The following is a 20,648-nucleotide window of genomic DNA, read 5'->3' as shown; positions in this document are numbered from 1 at the left end:
GAGGTTAAGGTTAATAAAGCAGGTGTATACAAGGGGAGACCATCACATGTGGACTTTATAATGGACACAGGGACAAAGAGAATAAAGTATCATGAAGACTGGAACATAACAGAGGTTGTTCAAGACAGAAAAAAAAATGAAATGAGGGACCTCAGTCAATGGAACTGGTATTTTCTGAATTACAGAGCAGCATGAAGAGATGAAAATAAATCTTATCTTAACTAACCTCTATTGAATTACACTGCAAAATCCACCTGAATTACAGCATGCAACCCAATGGCCATAAGCTCCCCCTCTAAGCTTTGGTCAGCCAGTGGTTGATCAGCTTACAGTGACAATGACCTCAATATACCTAAACAGGCCACTGACCTCGTCACATTATGAAATGCAGTATTATTTGCTCCACAGAACACCCCATCTGTTTTGTTGAACAACCCTCTGAATATATTAAAAATAAAATTGAAGGATGTAGTCTGGCCTGAGGCAGTCTGGCCAGAGATGTTGCCCATCTGCGTGTGAGATGGACAGGGTTGCGTGATTGGCTGAGTGTCAAAGCTTGACCAACCTCCAGAGGGCGTCTGGCTGACCTTATCATCAGCACAGACATCCGTCTAGGATCCTGGTGGTGTCACAGCAGGTCTCAGGTGAAAACCTGCCACATCTGCAGAGATAACCACATGCAGAGCAGCTTTGATGCGAGCATTTTCTCTCACAAATTTGACATAAAAATGTAATTAACTGCAGGACTTGCACTGGAATGTGCAGAGTGTAAAACTGTGTTTAAGGGGGCATCCAATGTCAGGTCAAGATTTTAAAACTTTTCATTCAAAAGGACTCTAATCTTTATGAATATGCACCCCTCCTTTCCTCTCACTGTCCCTCTGGCCTCTGGTTAATCTTTTCTGGCTGACGAGGTAGTGAGGGCCTGGGGTCTGCAGCCACAGGGACTTGAGGGGAAATGTCAGGTTCCCTCCACACCTCTGGAGGAGCTCCTCAGGGGAGCCCGACGCAAATATCACTGCCCCACCAGATCAGCATGGTCTGGCACATGAGGAACCAGTCAGCAATCTAGCAAACAAGTCCTTTATGCCCTAATTTTCTTGATCCAAATTGTTATTCAGATGTAGCTGTTGCAGATAGAATGGAAATTTCTACATAAAAAGGGCAAGATCTGTTTGCAGAGGAAAAACTGTGAGTTTGTTTTGGACTCAGGCTTGAGAACCCACCGGGCCACTGTCAAGGTGGTAAAATTTGAGTTTTTATTGAACCACTGTCTATAGGTGAGGACCCATCAGTCTCAAAGATAACTCCTGAGATTTAGAGTATGCCTGCAGCAAAAGAGCAAACACATAGCCTCCAGGAACAGCAAAAGCAATGTGGTCAACAGGAGAGGCTATAAAATAGCCAACTGAATGGCTACCAGGAAGTATCGCTTTTCTGGGGGGGGAAGTGAATTAATCCTTAATAAAACAAAACTAACAAAAGCTTGATGCTAAAACCAGCACCCAAGATGGCTACTCTGAGGACATGAGAAGATGGCAGCCTCAGGGTTTTGAGCAGGCAGACCATTTTCTGCGCAGATTAAATCATGCCTTGTTGCTGAATTAGCCTTCCAGCTAAAGTGCTAATGAAAAAAGCAAGCCCTCAAGGCTTACATCATGTTACAAGAGGCTTTGTATTGAAACGAGGCAAGGCAATTTCCTTTCCTGCACAACTTTATACACACAAACTATAAACTGAACGGTAAGTAAAATATACCCAGCTCAAAATGGATGTGTATATTTTTTTAAGTAGTTCAAAAAGTCAGGAGGACTGAGAATGTAGCTGAATGTAACTATCACTTGAACTATAGCATGGCCAAAAGAGTCTTTTCAAGAGATTTGTAAGCCTTGGGGATGTGGGCTGAATTCAGAGATGAAAATGCTCTCCTGAGATAATATTTGGTCAAGACCAGAGGATCGACCCAGCCCAGGTTTGGAATTGGAGGGTTCAACCACACCAGGATCCTGCAGTAGCCAGCACAGGAAAGAATTCAAGACTCTCTGAGTCTATCAGCACTTTCTTGATATTCTTGGACAGGCAACCATTTTCAAGGTTGAAACATTCACATAGTATGCAGGGTTTAATAAACAGCCAGTAGTGTATTGCTGGATCAAAGCGTATTCTATAAGAAATACCACAGGCCATGACTGCGCAGGAATAATTGTGTTGGATTCAAACAGAGTCCAATTATTTCCTTAAAGCCTGCTGTCTTCAAACACAGCAGAGAGAAAGAGCCATGACATGGCATGACAGGAGGCATCAGCAAAGAAAAGTCTGGATAATTTGGCAAGGAGAACATAACATAAGGAAACAGTTACTTTGAAGGTAACCTTCCACAAGTTACTTATCACCCCATATAGTCCATTAAGTTTGCTGTAATATTCCAGATAACATGGCTGAACCGGACAGTACTTAAGTCTTACTGTGCATATTATAATTAATGTGGGGCTGAATGTTGCCTTAAAAAAACCTGCCCAGCAAGACGTTGCTGTAAAAATAAAAACCGCACTGCTTAAAGGTGGACCGTGATACTGAATCACCCCATCCTCAACTCATGCTGCTGCTTGTCCTTGATTTAACTTTCTGCATTTGTTCCAGTCTGAGGGGGTGAAAAGAAGATAAAGTTTGAATAAGAAGGAGTTGGGGGGAACAAAGGTAAAAGTTAAGGATAAACAGAAACTGAACATAATGAATAAGTGGCATAAAAAGGACATGGGGGTGGGGAGAGCAGGGGAGGCATGCATTTTGAAAAGTAGTTTAAATATGCCATCTGCTTCAAGGAGAGTGGGTGGGCTTGCTGGGCTTTGCAAGACACTTACCAAAGGCTTCTGAAAATGACAAAAAAGGGTGGAGGGGGAGAACAACATAGTTCATTTTAGGTTGAGTTAGAATTAAAGAATCTACAGTCTAGTTGGATTATGTGTCCCACCAAAGTAATTTAGCATCTTTTCTATGAGATACAGAAAAGGGGATGGCCACCTCTCTCTGTAATCTATAATGTAATTTAGAAGTATTTTTTCTGAAAATAGTCTATCTAGTACTCCTAAGTTTTATGTTAATGTTTGGTTTATTGTGTTTTTTTTTAACTTGTGTTATGGGTCATTGCCGAATGAAATGTGTTGAAGACTTGCAAATGTGCATAGAGACACATCTGAGTTTCAGACAGTCACAGACAAAACACATACAAATAGAGAGACAACAAAACAGCAGTTGGTTTCAGTTAGACAGGACACACAGACATTTAAAGAGACATACATGGATGAAACAAAGTTTAGACAACAGGCAGGAAGCAGAACTGTCCTTTTTCCATCAGCTTCAGAGGATTAAAACTCCCGAATCAGATATGGCTAGAATATCCGGTAACATGTTTTGAGCACAATAGACCTTTCATTATATGAAACCTCAGAAATGATTGATGTGACAGACAAGAAACTACCGGTTGCCAAATCTACCATAGAAACAAATTTCAAATGTTTCTAATGATGACAAAATATGACCTTTAATACATTTTGTTGGATAAGTTGGTGGCCAGTACTGTAGAAAATGATGGATAATGAATTGGTCATTTTGTCAGTATAAAATATCTTCCACCATTTCTTTAAGGCCGTCATTAAAGCCCAACCGATAAAGGCCATTGATTTAATTGGCCAGTGATAGCCTGTGTAAAATAATCGTTAACCGGACAACAGTTTGCAGATGCATGCAGACGTTAAAAATTGTATTTTTACAAATAAATTGCAGGGAATATGACTTGGTTTTACTTGGACATGATGTGTATGATATGGGCCTGAATTTAAAAACATCTTGTTTTCTAAAAGTAACTCATGGAGAGCCTTTATCGTAATATTTCAGCTTAAAGTCTTGGCTAACATTTTAATTCAAAGCCCCACAAATCAACCGAACTAAGAGGAGGCTGTCAAGCAGCTATGACCAAAAGAGGAGTTTTTAGTGAGCTATACTCAAAGAGCATATACTCATTTTGACAAAAGCTTTTGCTTTATAATCCTAAAGTCAAGTATCACCTTAACACTGGAGTGCATCAGAGAGCTAAATATAAACATTTCTAAAAATCAAGGTGTGTCTAGATGCTGCAGTGATGCTGTATTTTTATTTGGCAAGGTAAAAGAACAAGATGACAAAATTGATTTCCTTGAGTGTACAGCTCACAAGGGCCAAAACTGAGGGCAGGAACTCAATGGCGACACTCTCTTTATTCAGTAGTGTCTGTGCTGATTTACTTTTACAGCAACAAATCAAATGGGAGTCATTGGATTGTTCGAATGGTGACAAATCATCGACCTAAAATATCTACCCCTTGTAGCCCAGGGCTACTCCTGGGCCTATACTTAATTAGCTATATAATTAGACTTTGCTTTAGTGGGCCTCTCAGTGGGGTGCAATCAATGGGAACAGGACAACACATCCACTGCTGAGTTTTGTCAGTTGTTAGTGGACCTTGCACTCACTGTCTACAATGACACACTTTTGAAATATTGGCAATCATTTGACCTCATTCAGCAATGCTACACTTTTAAATGTAATTTATTTCATGTCATTCAGAAGCAAATTAATGGATGAAACGTCAAGGTTAGAAGGCTTTGGCTACCTTCATATCATAATACAGTATACTTGTCATGCTGTAACTTAGAAAATTAAGCATTATCTCCTTGATTTATTTGATTTATGACAAATAAACAACCATGTTGACTTGGCCCAAATGACATTTATTGTAGTTTTCAGTGGAAAATATAGTGCTTTATCTGTCATTTAGCTTATTTTTCTTTTTCCATGTAATGCCTTACACAACCAGAAAATTCCAAAGGATTTTCTGATCTCTTACAGTACCCTAACGCCACTGAGATCAGTCTGTTTAATTCAATCTACTTTTGAATAATCAAATCTGCCAGCTTTAAGTTTACAAAACAGTCTACATAAAAACAAGTTTTCCATCTGAAAGTGGATTGGTTTGTTCAATAAATGTTTCAGTAATAGATATGTTCACTTGCAAATAAATGTTGGAGATAAAGACTGCAAGCTGCAGCCTTATTGGCTGTAAAGCATAAAAAAAAACATTGCATTATTGCCAAAATTTTCCTGGGAAATCAAACAAGTGCTTAGATTAATACAAGGCAGAGGGGTGATTGTATAATGTCTGAGATTTTCTTACCTGAGCGTAACTGTTTAATTCGCCCGTTACTTGCACTGGGGTCAATCGGAAGGAAGTCTTTGTACCAGGTGATTTCTGGGTCGGGGTTGCCACTGGCAGCACAGAGCATGGTTGCTGTTCGAGTGCGCTCCACCACTTTGAGCTGAGGGCCCATGTCGATGTTAGGGAAGCCCGGTGGGAGTAGGTCCTCTGTGAAGAGTAGAAAGAAAAATGAGAAATAAGTTTGATATCTATAATACCAAATGCCATGACTGGAGACGATCCAGTTGATATTAGTTTCTTGAAAATCTAAGTCCGTACAGTTCCAGCACAGACTAGTTCAAAACACTGCGATGATTCAGTCTTTTTACAGTGGCAGCATTACATTTTGAAACCCCTTTATTTGTAAGCGTACTACAGCATTACCTTTAAACGAGTATCTTCTGTCTTAACCACATTTTTGCCAACACATTGGGATCTAGAACTGATAACAACTGGGCTGAAGTTAGCAGAGATAAAAACAGAAAAATAGAGAGAAATGATCTCTGAAAAACCAACACTTAGAGTGTCTATAAAAAGTATTCACCCTCTTGGATTTTTTACCCTTTTTTTTAACTGATTTTTTAAATCAATCATGGTCAATGTAATTTTTTTTAAACAAAAAAACGAAGAATAAAAATCTTCAAAGTCAAAGTGAATACAGATTTCTGCATACTTTTGACAGCAGTGTACTTCAGACATAATTCAAGTCCCATTGGCCCAGGGTTTCATACCAACTAGAGGAATTGAAGGAAGGATATAAACATTGGAATTGAAGGTACAGTAGCAGAGTATTTTCCCCTTTAAGTCCCTTCGACTGCAGTTAATGCTCCACAAAATTGAGATCCATCCCACATGCCAGCTCTTGTATAATCTGTACAGAGACTTCAGCTAATTTTCACACATGACTGAGCAATTATTTCACTGTTAGCAGATGACACTGTGATGTGCACTGTGTTCATTGTTCTGCTAATGCAGACTCCTCGCTCTCATGGGGAAATTAGTCCCATGGGTCAAATCGCTTGACCTCTACCCTGACTGAAGCCAAGGCAGTGACTCATTCTTTAGTGATGAGAGCCAAGGGGGAAGAACCCGGAGCTGTAATACACATCACGAGTCCAAGGCCACGTCGCAACTCAGAGAAGATTGACTGACTAAGATGCTGGTTAGTGGCACAGAAGAGGTCAGTGTTCATCTTGAGAGCTAATGACCACATGTCAACTCTGCAGATATTATGGAGTTCTCTGGGACAAATGGGGAGTTTGAACTAAGTTAAATTATGGCAATATGTTGTTTCATGATCAGACAGTCTTGAATTAGTGTATTCTGTCTGTTTTTAATGGACATAATGATTCATTCCTGCTAAAATTATCCACTTCACACAACCAAGACTGCAGTCTCTAATAAGTTTAAGTGTTAGTTACGTCAAAATCATTCATTTTTGACTCATAATCATAAAAGAGAAGTTTTTCATTTTTAAAGAATGACAACTAAAGGAAGCACATTTATTAATAAAGTTCCCACAAAGCCTTACATTTTTCACATTTTTTGGCTGAGGACAAAGCTAAGCTTTTATTTGTACACTTACATTGTATTTTATGTTTCTGTGGGAAAAAGGGGGTTACAAGTTCACATGTATTCACTTTTAAAATATTCAAGCTAAGAAAGCAAAAGACATAGAGAACAGAAGGCACAACCAGAGGGTCTCAAAACTAAGTCCAGACAGGTTAGCTCTAACTTAGGCTGACATCAGCACAGTATGATGAATATTTTAATGCTAGGTTCAAAGAAGTACAGGCATTTACACTGTTTTAGGCTCAGTGCTGTATCCTTCTCATTGATTATTAATGATCATCCCTGTATCATCTTTTTATACCAAGTTCCCCTGAAGCTCAGAAATGCAATGGCAAGCTTACACTTCACTTTAGAAACTTCTGAACAAGACAGAGCAATATGTTCTCCCAAAGTCACTCTCCTGTATGCCATCAATGATCTATGCACAAGACACCATGAAAAGTGCTCAATCTGGCGGCCTGCTGAGTAGTTCTGTCTGCTGAAGAAGTACAACTCTTTGGATGTTATACCTGATGTATTTGATAGTACTCAGGCCTCTCTGAGCTTCACCTCACATAAACTTTGACTTCATGTTATGCAAACAGAACACAGAGGCTTATACAAGCTACAGTAATGAAGCCGAAAACAGTGTAAGTGGATTTGAGATTAATGAAATTAGGCAAGTGAAAGAGTGCAGAAAGAGGTGGGCAGACAAACAAACCAACCAAAACAGCGATAAACAAGAAGCAGGGATGGTGGATCCATGGAGAGATGATGCTATCGTTACAGCTGCTCTGACCTGATACAGCCCCGGCAGCTCTTCCTGAATAAATGGCATGTACGCTGGTTTGCTTACTTCCCCAGGAATAGAGTCTGATAGCATCTTTTTTTCCCCCCTGAAGCACAGGCTCTGTCGATAAAGGCGGCCATGCAAAAATAAATAGATCACTCATCGAGGGAGTGTTACTTTAGGGTTAGTAAGCCTGACTGTGAAAGCAACCAATGACATGGGCTGATAGTATCTGAGAATTCCCAAAGGGCCAGTCCCCTATAATGGCGTAGCAATTGCATTTCTATGATGTGTTCTCTGTGATGACAAATCTTCATAGGCCAAATAGATTATGATGCCTGCTCACTATTGGCCAATGACAATGTCTGCATTTATTCTGCCTGGAACTGCCTTTGTCACTTAGGCCAAACATCATCATACTACAGTGTGGAGAGAGATATTCACTCAACATGGAAACAAAAAATGTCAAACTACACTATCACCTTTTCCCCATAGACATACCCATTCATTCACCCCTCTTTATGCCAAGGTAAGGGCTCAATCTGAATTATGAAAAACTAAAGTTATACATGATCTGATGCCGTTTCCTCTTATTTGATGGGCAAATCAAGCTTTATTTAAGTTCATTAATTAGAAAAACTTTTATACTGTAGGGGTGTGCCAATCCAGTTCTGGCATCAGATACTGCTGTGATACCAACACATAACTAGATGGAGTACTAACGACAAAAGGCTGATCCTTGAGGTCAGTGTGTAAATTTCATGCTATTGTGTGTTTACAGCAAGCATAGGAGTGTGCCGCATCCATGTCATCACTTTTAGGCCACTGTATTTCACAGCTGATTAAAACGAAGGCTAACACTTTGGATATGTGTCATGCTTGTTATGCTGATGTCTTCTAGGACTTCTACAATATCTGCATCACCACTGTTTTGAAGGGTGGTGGATAGAACAATGAGTTAAAACCAACAAAGAAGGCGGATGAGACGAGGCGAGACAAGATGATAAAAAAGCAAGACCGGACGAGACGAGACGAGACAACAAAATGAAACCCAATGAAAAATGAAGTGAAACAAAACAAAGCCCAGCACAGCAAAGCAGTTAGCTTTGTCCATTGTATTGCCAAGACAGGAGAAATTTACCAGTGAAGGTCGGACAACAACAAAACACCTGTAACCAATCAATCATGCCAGTGGTCGCTAAATAGACTCTGTCTGGTCTCAACAAAAACATATGAGAACACCTATCAGCAGAATCAATGATTGTACAAGTTTTGAACTTCACTAAGGGTTGTGATGTTACCACACAGTGCTAATGGCTACAGGCTAAACCCTTCCATAGATCACATATCAGTGACTCAATTCTAACTGCCAACTGCTTTGTGAATTACTAAAGCGCATGTTGCTTTGACAGACGATGCTTGCGACATAAAAAGCGATGGACAACAGAGGGCTGCAGAGCTTTGGCTGCTTTGCACTACAGTGTAGCTCTGAGTCAACCTGGTGCTGCCTTAAACATAAGTGAGTCCCAGTTTCACCATCACAGTAAGGAATACAGGTTATTAATCAGAATCAGAATCAGATTTGTATCAGCAGATCCATATGCCCAGTTATTGAAAAGTTGGACTGGTGCATCACTTTCATACTGCATATTCAAATATGAGAGCACTGAAACATCATGTTAATCTTCCCAGCATGCAATCCATCTCCTTTGTTCAAGTCAGTCTGGCTGAAGCCCGTTCATTTCTGATGGCCACTCTCACAACCATTTATCTGAGACACCAGATATACACTTGCTTAACAAATTTATTAGACCACCACTCAAAGTAAGGTTTATGCCACAGCTGCCCTAAATGAACAGCATTGGTAAAAATTCATAAAACCAAAATCATTTTTTGTTTCTGCAATGGTTAATACACCAATATGTAGAAGCTCTTTAACCCAAATGATATTTTTAATGCGAAAATATAATTATTATCGTTATCCATGAATTTTGAAATTTACTGATTTACAAAAAAACCTGACAAAATAGTAAAGCACATTATTATTTCTTGATTAATATGTCAAATTATAGTTATTTACTTGCATTCCTGAAGAGAAAAATGAGTTTTAGTGGTTGAATGTTATGCTTGATTAATTTCTGACTTCTCAGAGAAGCCCAGTGAGCCCAGTGAATACATTGTACTGGCAAGCTATTGCATTTCCTGAGATATACAGCATCTTAGATGAACAGTCTGTGAGAATGGCCATCAGAGATGTATGGTCTGCAGCCAGACCAATCTCCCTTTGTTGGGCTTTTTTTTAATGTGTTGGGGTTTTTTGGAAACTGGCCATTGTTTGAAAACCTGTAGGCAATTGCCAATAACTTGCAAGGCACTAATATTGTCCTTGCAACACAACCCCTTTAAGACCACAAGGTAGCTAATCAGATAAAGAATAACAGCCATAGTCATTCAAATGGGTTGTTTTCAGCAATGAAGAACACATATTTCCACAGATTTAGATGGATTTTTAATCCATGTTGCTGTAAATATCTGTAAGTATGTGTTCAAGTCTTACAAAAAGAGGGGACAAACTAATCAATTTACCATGTTGTCCAACATTAAAAGCCCCCCCCCCCTTTGCCCACAGCTACCGTGCAAACCATTAGTCCAGTCCTAAAACCCCTGCAGGCTCTTGTTGACCTGATCTAGATTTCCATGTTTGCCATCATCTTTGGCTTTTTTTAGGATTGGCTAGAGCACCATCATTATCCATAATTGTCTTTAATTTCGCTTTGCCATTTAATATCATTACACAAGTGACAGGTGCAAAGCTTTTAATCAGCCTCTGGTTAGCTTAGCCACCGCCCTGTTGTTAATCTGACGACTCATGCCTGCTGTTCTGTTCTGCTTTCTATCATGATCTGTGCAGCTCTCTGCTTAGGTCTGCTCTGTAGACTTGTTCACTTACGGCTGTTCTCATTTTCTGTGAATCACTGCTGGCAAAAAAGCTCTTTTCAGCAACTCTGGTATAGTCATATAGCTTTACCATATATGTGATTAAATAAAGCATTCAATGGGCACTATTTCCAGAGCAGAAAGAATGCAAGAAATATGTTAAATTTTAGCATGGAACTTCTGTACTGCTATGCTCTGACCACAATTCAACATTTAAAGTATACCTAGCAACCTGTATATGCTGCATGCAAAAGCATGTCATCAAGTGTACCCTACAGTGCCATCAATAGTATCCTTAGTCAATGGATTTCAATGTGCTCTCATTTCAGTGCTTTCTTCTGGATGAAATTACCTGCATGAAGAAGAAAATTGTAGCTTCTTTTGTGACAACATTACCTGAATAAGACTTAACACAGGAGTGACAGTGCTCCATTCTAATATGTGAGCCATCAGCCACAGAGCAACCCTTAACCCTGGTAGTTTAAGACCTAAGGACTGGTCAGAATATCATACTGTGCATGGCCTTTATGTATAACACTGCACATGTTAAGCATTTCCATGTTATTTCAGCTGCTTCTTTTTAGCCCTCATTATTTCTTGCACTGGGAAAAGCTGTGGTGCGAGAGCGAGAGGTAAAACTGCAGCACATGCCATGGGGTTGCTCCACCATCCCCCGCACCTATTACTCATATTATTATTTTCACTTACTGAAATGATTTAATTTCATCACCAGTGTAATCAGGTTAACTGATTACCCCGCGCCACAGCATAGACACACAGGCTTTACGCAGGCCTGTGCATTAATACCAAAGAGGGACTGCTGGGAAAGAGATCGGGGGAGAACGAGAGAGAGGAGAGAAAACAGAGGTTCAGATTAGAAGCTATAGAGATAGAGGATATAAAATATAATGGAAGAGGATAAGGAATACTAATAGCTCAGTCCGTTTTGCAAAAGTATGTGCAGTCTGAATAAATAAATCTTTAACAAATGGGTAGTCGTAGCATTTAAAGCTTTTAGCCAGGCAGTTTAATTTATTCTTCACCTATGACACAGCTTAAGAACTTCAGAGAAGTTTTCCTGTGTTAGAGAGTTTATGTCATTCATCCTGCATTCAGCTTTTGTATTTTGCCACTAATGGCCTAAACAAATATATTTATTTTCCAAGAATAACTTTTTAGAGCATCATTACAAATGTATGATGATGACATATTGTTAAGGTGGGTTGCAGAGCCCTTTTCAGTGGGTCACAAATGCACGAGGTAACAAATATTGCACCATAAAGTTCAGAAACATCTTTAAAACATGCATGTTTTGCTTTTTCTGTTTTCTCTGTTACATATTTTACGTCAAAACTGTGCATTTTTTTCATTAAACATATCTGATTGTTTGCACAATATTTGTAATTTGGGCTGCAATTTCTCCTTGAGGAATTGATGGTGGGTCCTCAGGCTCAACCAGATGAGAGCCACTGCACTAGATGAAACAAACTGCAAGCTGCACAACTATCAGTTAAAAGTATCAAATGAGGGAAACCTAGAATTATAAATCCATGATTTTGTGGTGCAGTTTTTTTTTTTCTTACCAATGAACTAAGGTATAAATCGAAACATGATCTCTGCCAACCATTAGACCGCTATCAGCCAAATCTGGTGTATGGGACACTTTAAATACCTTTATTTTCATCTAAAAAATAGATTTTGTCTTATACATGGGTGATTTCAATACACCAGAATAAAAAGCAAAGAAGTGCCATCATGACTGTGAGTTCAACCGCCACCATCTCCAACTTTGTGCAAGAACATGAGTGAAAAGCTAACCTCCATTCATTGTTTTTTAAGCAGCTCTTCTAAGATTAGGATAGCAATGCCACTTTTAAGCAGCTTTTCTCCTTCATTAGATCAGAATCATGTGTTTGGGGAGAACAGTAGTGCAGTAAATTGACCTTGTGGAGAGCTGGTTTGCAAAGCCTCAGTCAAAGATAAGCAGAGGTAGGCAGTATGGTTCATAGGTTGTGGATCTGTACTCTGCAACTACCACAACATGCAGTGCTTAACAAATTTATTAGACCACCTGTCATATTTGTCTCAGAGACCATCCAGAGTCATGAAGTGCTTTAATGCGGTCTTTCTTTTTCAGCGAGCTCTCCACGTTTTACCATTTTGAACAGGAATGAGGAATTTCAAACTGAATTCACCTTTTTAAACCCAATTTGAGCCGGCTTCTCTAAGAAGTCAGAAATTAATCAAGCATAACATTCAACCACTAAAACTTATTTTTCTCTTCAGGAATGCAAGTAAATAACTATAATTTGACATATTAATCAATAAATAATAATGTGCTTTACTATTTTGTCAGTTTTTTTGTAAATCAGTAAATTTCAAAATTTATGGATAACAATCATCTATATTTTAGCATTAAAAATATCATTTGGGTTAAGAAGCTTCTACATATTTGTGTAGTAACTATTGCAGAAATATAAAAAATGATTTTGGTAATTACCAATGCTGTTTATTTATTTTTTTAATTTAGGGCAGCTGTGGCATAAACCTTACTTTGGGTGGTGGTCTAATACATTTGTTAAGCACTGCATGTACCCTATTACCACACCAATAGCTAGTGAAAACTCCACACAAGAGCTCCACAGTTGCATAGAAACTGCACGTTGTGGACTTTGCTGAAGGCAACGGAAATCATCAGTGGAAGACTGTTCAAATCAGTACACAAGACTGTCGTTTATACTGGCATGACTTGCTGATTTTACAGTAGGTGTTACCTAACTATAGAGCCCTTTTACCACCATGTACGTGTATTCTCTTTGCTGTGAAAGTGATTGATCGTTTTTTTCTGTGCTTGGTTGGTGGTGCGAAGTAAAACAGCGAAAAGCCATCAACTGCAAAATAAGGTGTGAAACAAGCTGGAAACTTGTGGTCCTTATTTTTCAAACCAATCAGTGCAGCAACATGTTGGACTCTTCAGCTTTCCCTTCCAGGACACTTTGACAACTGGCAATTTATAAAGGTGACTTTCAGCCAAATCTATTGGAAGCTCAGCAATATAGAAGTTTGAGAAAATTCTTTACTTTCCTGTTCCTTATTGTGTTTTTTTCCATGAAATTCTCTCTGATCAATGGGATTCCTGTTGAATTGCTTAAAAAAAACACACAAAGAAAGACAGGGGAACAGTGACACAGAAATATCTAGGGACAAAGAAGAATAGCAACACAGAGGAAATCTAATCACAGTGTCTGTGGCCCCAGCACTGATAGCCCTATCTGGATAGCCATCTCAGCTGAATAATGGTTATTATACAGCCAGCACTCAACCTCTACCCCCCTGCTCAGTTCCCGGAAAGACGTCCGAGGCCCCATTGGTATTCTCCACACCGAGCCCATCTAGCCACCAAGGGCAACATTTACATCAAAACCTCCAAAGTACAACTGGGGAGGAATAGTCTGAAAAGACCAGATGAGAGAAAAGGAGGGAGAGGGAGGGAGAGAGGAGCAAGATTGGACTTTGGCAGTAAGGCAGAAGTTTGCAGAATTGCTTATTGCACTGCAAAATGAGATTGTTGGGTCAGCTTTCTGACCATATGAAGACCCCACAGGGTAATCCATCTATTTGCCTGTTTTTGTTGTTCATGTTTTTTTAAAATGTATTCACAGAGCAGGCAGTTTGTTCTAAATTAGCTTTTTTTTGACCATACATCCTGCAGGTTCCTCACAAAGAATAAAGTCAGTTGTGAACAGCTTTCATGCACTAAATGTGAACTAAATCTTTAAGTTTTTGTGTTCTATGTCAGCCCCAGCCATAGAGCCGTGGTTCGCCACTGAGCTGAAAAACAAGAGCACCAATGTTTTGCCAAAGAAAGGCTGTGAAACTGGGGGGATTTTTTTGGAGACCTAACGGCACAAACCACCACAGGTAGCAGGTATGACTCTTCCATTTGGCCAGAGATACAGGAGGAATTGAAGACAGGAACTGATGGTAAATACAGAGAACCAAACCAAGTAAAGAAAAGCCTGTTTATAGAAAGCAAATGCAGGATACAATTTTTTACCCTCAGGCTGAGCTGGGTAATAGTGTGTAGCATTAAGGGCATCATTTCCTGTCCATTACAGGCAGAGAGGAACAAAGGCTTTGTCCGTATAACTACAGAGGCTACTATAAGAACACAAGGCTTCCAAATTATATCTAACCTATCAAAGTAAAAGACACATTATTCAATATTCACATTATCCCCCTTTTTCGACGCATGGAAGGTCTATTTTTGAAGCTTTTTGGAGGCTTGAGATAATAATAATACCTGCAGCTTGAAATTATATTCTAAATCAGGGGTTTTCAAAGTGTGGCAGGGTGAGCCTCCCCTAAGAAGAAATGATCCGTTCCATGGACCCCCACCTACATAAAGATTCAGATTGAAAAAAAAAATTGAACAACCACATTTTTAAACATTTATGTCTAATCTTCAAAGATTTTTAACATTAATATATTTTTGATATTTTGGACTGCAAATGTCCTTAAACATCTGCCTTTCCCTCTTATTTAGTGGGAACTATCTGTTCACATCTGTACAGTTGATGCAGGATTGCACAACAACAGACCATCCTCCACCTTTAGCCTTTCCTGGTACTTGCTTTTGATCAGTCCCGGTGCACTGATCAGTGACTGAAATCCCTTTCACTTCCTGTTAAAATTCCCCTAGTTTGGTCTCTAGACTTTTTGCTCAGTCTTAAGATGACCCCGAGGTTTACACAGCCTTATGCTGTCATTAGCTTGCACATCTTTGCAAATGAAACACTGTGACTTGAGCATTATCACGACCAATGCAGGAAAATCCTAACTTGGATAGTTGACTCTATAGCATAGTCCCTATAGTAACTACAAGTCTATCCATTTTGCTCCATGCCTAGCAGAAGTTAGCAAAGCAAATCATCTTTTGTTTTTGGTTTATGGTTCTGTGCCTCCCCTGAAGTTCTGTGGTGCCCCCCAGGGGAGGTCCGCCTCACACTTTGAAAACCACTGTTCTAAATCATCTTTTTTCCAGACTACTCGTTACTTATTTAAATGTCACATATTATGCAAAATACACTTACTCAGGCTTTTCTAGCAAAAATATCCACCCCTGGCCTGTCGACATTCCCCCTGAGAATCAGAAAAATCCATTCTCTCCCTCCTTTTTAGGCATGTAGGCTGCTAAGGGTTCATTGTAGGGCCCAGTAAGCTCTGGTGCCCCGTCAGTACACTAAGCCATGCTTACTCACCACATCCAACCCGTACTCCACCCTTAAGGTGTAGACTTAGTTATTTTTGTCAAAAGATTTTCCCATGCCCTGGTAACAAGCAAGGACATCCGGAGCACTGCTGTGGGTTGTGTCAATCCACCTTCACGGCCAACAGTGCCCTATGCCTTACTTCAGCCTCAATTTTTGGCCCAAACATGCCTTAAAGCTCTGCACAGTACTGTACATTCCCACAACATGTATATAGATATATACAAGCGGGTCATTTGCATATATATAAGTCAAACTTTTATTTAAACCCTAATATAAAGGACTTAAATGTGCTTATAATGAACTTTTGTGGCTAAACAGATATCTGATTGCAGTAAAAGTCAGTTATTTTAAAAATAAATGTTCTGAAATTAGATTTATCTATGCAGTGTGAGTAGGAGCTATTTGAGGCTCCTCAGTTTGTTTTATGATCATTTTAACTGACTAATGAAAAAATGAGTGTTCCATTTTTAAAATGTTTTTTTAACTTCAAGTAAGTATGCTTTTTCAGACAGATTTTTTCCATTGCATGGTTCAACATAAGGCTGACATGTTGCCTTTGCCTCACCTATGATTTAAAGCGCTAGAAGCCGAACTCTGTTCTCTGAAAGCACCACGTTTAATATAAGCTGTTTCCTTGATGTGGTGAGCCACCGTGATCAACACAGCACAGACAAGAGAACAGAGTAATTGTCTAGGACACTTCCAAAGATCCCCTGCCTACAAGAAGAGAGGTGGATGGGAAAAACACAAAAAGAAAAAAGCTGTTTATCTTTCTCTCTCTCTCTCTCTCTTTCTCTTGTCAGGCCTCTGAGGCATCTGGGGTAAGACAGGCGAACTCCAGGGGAGACAGGAGATGAGGCCAGGGCCATTAAAGGAAGTGCCTCACCATCGAGACACGTCAACCAGTCAAGTCTGGTTTAGTTGTGGGTGGCTTCGAGTGTGTGTGCGTGTGTGTTTCTGGGAGAGTGTTTTTGCATGTGGTTGGCAGGGTGGGACAGTGTTTGGAGGCACAGTGGGCACCTTAAAACCTGTAGTTGGTTTATCCCACAGTGTGGGTGACAATGTTGCAGTACAATTTTTTAATAATATAGAATATCGATGCTTTGTTTAAAGAGAATTCAGAGCTGTACATACTACATGCCATCTTATTCAATCAGAACAGCTCAGCTCCATAGAGAAGAAAAGTAGAGCTTTAGCTATTAAAGTTTCTGTTTGTTAAGGAAGGATTTGCCCCTTCAAAGCATCCACTTTTCATCACCTCCTTACAATCTGAAAGTTTTTCTCCTGGTTATTTTCCATGATAATCTGCTCTCCACAAGTTTCTCAAAGATTCTGTGGTGACACTGTCCTGCCTACATGTAAGGCAATGTTGACAAATTCTACAAGTTTGAAAATGAGATTTCCTTAGTATATACTGCATACACATGACTAAATGAGTCATCAGCTTATGAGTTTTGACCTTAAACCATCTCTTTATCTGTACATTGACTTAAATGTTAAAAATATGATCATATTCAGTTAATTATTGACAGAATTATAATATCAGCTGCTATAAAAGTCCCTGTGTACACCTTACATTTACATCTGTGCTGAGTATTCAGACACCAAGTTGTAATCCTCAATGCCAGGTGTGAACGCCACTAAATGTGTACTGACAACGATTGTTTGTCTGGAATGCCTTTACCCTGTTTGGGTACATATTATAGATGTTTCCAACTAATTTTTTTTTGTCAGAATTTAAAAAATGAATACTGTGACATATGGGCTGTTTTTTGTAAAGAGACAGGCAAGTGAGTTTTGATTGTAGTTTGTCACTAAAAACATTGCTAATGCAAAGCGTGAACACATGCAATAGAAGTCAACTTAGTATCCATTAGCCAACAAGATGTGATTCAAAATGTAAACAGGGTCAAAGTTAATATCTTTGTTACCAAAGTTATATTCTTTTATTAAACGTGGTCTTCTCTGTTTACCATGAATGTTCTGAGGCTCAGTAAAAACCTAATGGCATAAAATGAGTTAAGTTACTTTCAAAGAGAAGCAATGTGATATGATTGTGTATGGGAGCTCTATGAATCAAAATTTTGCAACTTACTGTCAACTTTTTAAAAGAGCACACATTAATTTGTATATGCACTATTTGTATAGTGTCATTAGCAAATTAAATTTGACTGTATTTATTAGGCAATGATGCATGTTGACAATGATGGGATTTGGCTTTTGTTTGAGAACTTCACAAGAGTGAAAAATGATCAAAAATACATTTTTACAACTTTTAAAATGCCTAGTAGTTTGCTTTTTCACAGGAGCAAACTCAGCACCATAATTTGATGTCATACCTAATTAAGGATGACATTGTGCAGAAGTATACTGGAGGAGATGAAGTGTGGTGACAGCTCATTGGGGCGCAACACATCAAGTTCAACAACAACTTCTGCAATGAAACTGAGGTCTTTGTACTGCAATTTTAGTTTTAATATTCATTATTAAACAGACTGTGTGATGACTGAGGGCTCCTATATTATTGAGTCAATATTTTCTCATTACTTTTCTTGAATATTACATAATCTTTGTTATGTAGGAAATGGAAAGGTAGAATAAGGGGAAGATAGAGAAAGCATGGTACAGTCTTGTGTAAAAAAAAGTCAACATGGATTTTCTCAACATATGTGGTGCCTCAATGCCAAACTCTACTGCTTTAGAAGAGGATGAAAAGGGGTTATATGTTCGTGAGAATGGAAACTTGGTACTCCTGACATGTGGTACAAAGACGTCTCTAAGCCTGCCAACCAACTCTGGGTAAAAACAACAACAGATTGAGAGGGCAGAGTTGCATTGTGCAAAATCTGCCAGAGCAACTTTTCTAACCAATACAAATAACCCAGCAGGGACTGAGAGTAATTCCAAAAAGATTTGGAGGGAGGTGACTGGGTGGGGTTGTGGCATGAGGTCATTGTCTTAGTGGGTCATTAGCTGCAGAGCATTGAAGCCACTAATGGCAGGTTTAGAGGCACCTTTGGTAAGCAGAACAACATCATGAATACGTGGTGGATGGAAATGAGCCCAGGTTCAGGCAGAGGACATCCTGGTAATTGCTTAATGTCACTTTGAGGTGCACAGATTAACAAGCAGACACTGAAACAAGGGTCACACAGGACACAGGCCTTCACCAGGGAGGGAACGGTTGAAGTGTTGGATAAATAAGTCACTTAAATAAAAGTAAGGAAACCAAGTGGTTGAAGGGAATGCTGATAAGCTGAGTAACAAGCAGAGCTGTTGGAGGAAGAAATGTGGGCAACAGAAGGCCTCAGCTGCAATTTCACCATCATTTCCTGCTGTAAAGCAGCATTTGACAAGGAAATTGGTGAGTGGTCAAACACTCTGCTCTGCAGTAAAAAGGCCCAGCGAAACTGGAATAAAAGGAAAACCCACAGAACACAGTGCAACGGAAGAAAAAACTATTTCCTTTTTAGCTGTAACAACCAAATGACATCTCCATTCACCAGGAGATTTGATTCTAAAACAGAACTTGGTGTGTTTCAGTGGAAGAAAGTGTCAGAAATGTGGGTGTATGGGTTTGTGGTTGAAAGGGGAGACAAAGGCAAGAGTAACACATGGTGGGTTTAGCCTTGTACTTTAACGGCCAAAGAGCACAATGTTCTTTAAATATGAACAGCTGCCTGTAAATCCAGAAGGATCCAGGCTGCTCTCCAAAACATGAGCTTTGTAATCATGGAGAATAGCATTTTCAGCTGGCCTCTTTGACTGCTAGTCCTTTCCCTTTGGTACGTTCATCTTAAACTCAATGCAAAACAGCACTGGCTTTAAAAGATTTGATGTTTCTCAGTTTATATTCTTCGAGGTATATCACACACTTAAAAATATCTTCTTTATAATCGCCAGCGCTACTGAACAAAAGAATACTGCAGCTGAGACTCAAACTTTTACCAGGAGGTGGAGGTACTGGAAATCTTGAAGGACTGTAAGTCTCATCAACTCTGCCAATCCTGCAGGGTCCACAACCCTGACCTCTGTGTTTTAGGCTTCAGTCACCTGGGCAGGAAGCTCATGTTTATGCATGAATCTGGTGGTCCAGGCCTTATCCCCCCGCTCTTCTTTATGCATGAGTTGGGCGACTCCAAAGGTCTTGACTCACTCCGCTTCCACAGGAACTCGGTCTTTCTCCCCTCTCTCAATCCCTACCCAGGTGTATGTTAACCAAGTAGACTCTGGAAGTTAATGCTATTTCTATTATGACATTTATACAGGAAATTCTTTTGTATTATTGAATGTTCGTCTTTGATCCTATAATGTAGAATACACACTGTTGGTATGCCTGTTATATTGTCTAAAATAAATAAAAACTGTGGATGGAAAAGTACTTAGTAGTTTCAGATGATGAACTGAGATGCTGCAAAACCAGCAACTAATTTCAGATAAATTACATATTTTGGTATTTAGGCATTTTAGACCTTTACGAATAAAGAAGAGGAAACTGCCCCTATTGAAATTGAGGGATTATTAAATTTGACCTGGCATGAGAAATCATTAAATGATCTATGCCTATGGTTTGAATGACCTGAGCAATCTTTCCATTTAGTGCTGGTTGTTGGGAAAGTGTCTCATGGACAATGATTATTCACTGACAAAGGATCCATTTATCTAAACTTTTGAACCAGTGATAAAACAATTATCTAGGCCCTCACCCCCTTACACACCAGCTTCTTTCCTCTTCATCTTCTCCCTTTCACCTTCTTTTTTTCACTCCACTTGAGTGTCTGATATTGGCTGTGGCCACGCGTCTATAGGGTGTCCAGGGTCGCTCTACTTGAGCAGAAATTATATGAAATTGACGATGAAAGTTCAG

The 20,648-nt window shown here is 39.4% G+C and overlaps 1 protein-coding gene across 11 annotated transcripts in view; it reads right to left on the bottom strand.

Annotated features, from left to right (window-relative positions):
• The window catches only part of ptprsa (protein tyrosine phosphatase receptor type Sa), a 321,629-nt gene that overhangs the window by 118,965 nt on the left and 182,016 nt on the right, over positions 1-20,648 (bottom strand). For all 11 annotated transcript variants that reach the window (XM_041791166.1, XM_041791171.1, XM_041791168.1 and 8 more), the window contains one exon: positions 5,210-5,398. In XM_041791166.1, coding sequence (XP_041647100.1) covers positions 5,210-5,398 — 189 coding nt within the window. The remainder of the gene's footprint in view (positions 1-5,209; positions 5,399-20,648) is intronic.

The sequence above is a fragment of the Cheilinus undulatus genome, linkage group 7 (assembly GCF_018320785.1).
Source record: "Cheilinus undulatus linkage group 7, ASM1832078v1, whole genome shotgun sequence".
NCBI classification, from domain to species: Eukaryota; Metazoa; Chordata; class Actinopteri; order Labriformes; family Labridae; genus Cheilinus; species Cheilinus undulatus.
This window is presented reverse-complemented; position numbering and strand designations above follow the sequence as displayed.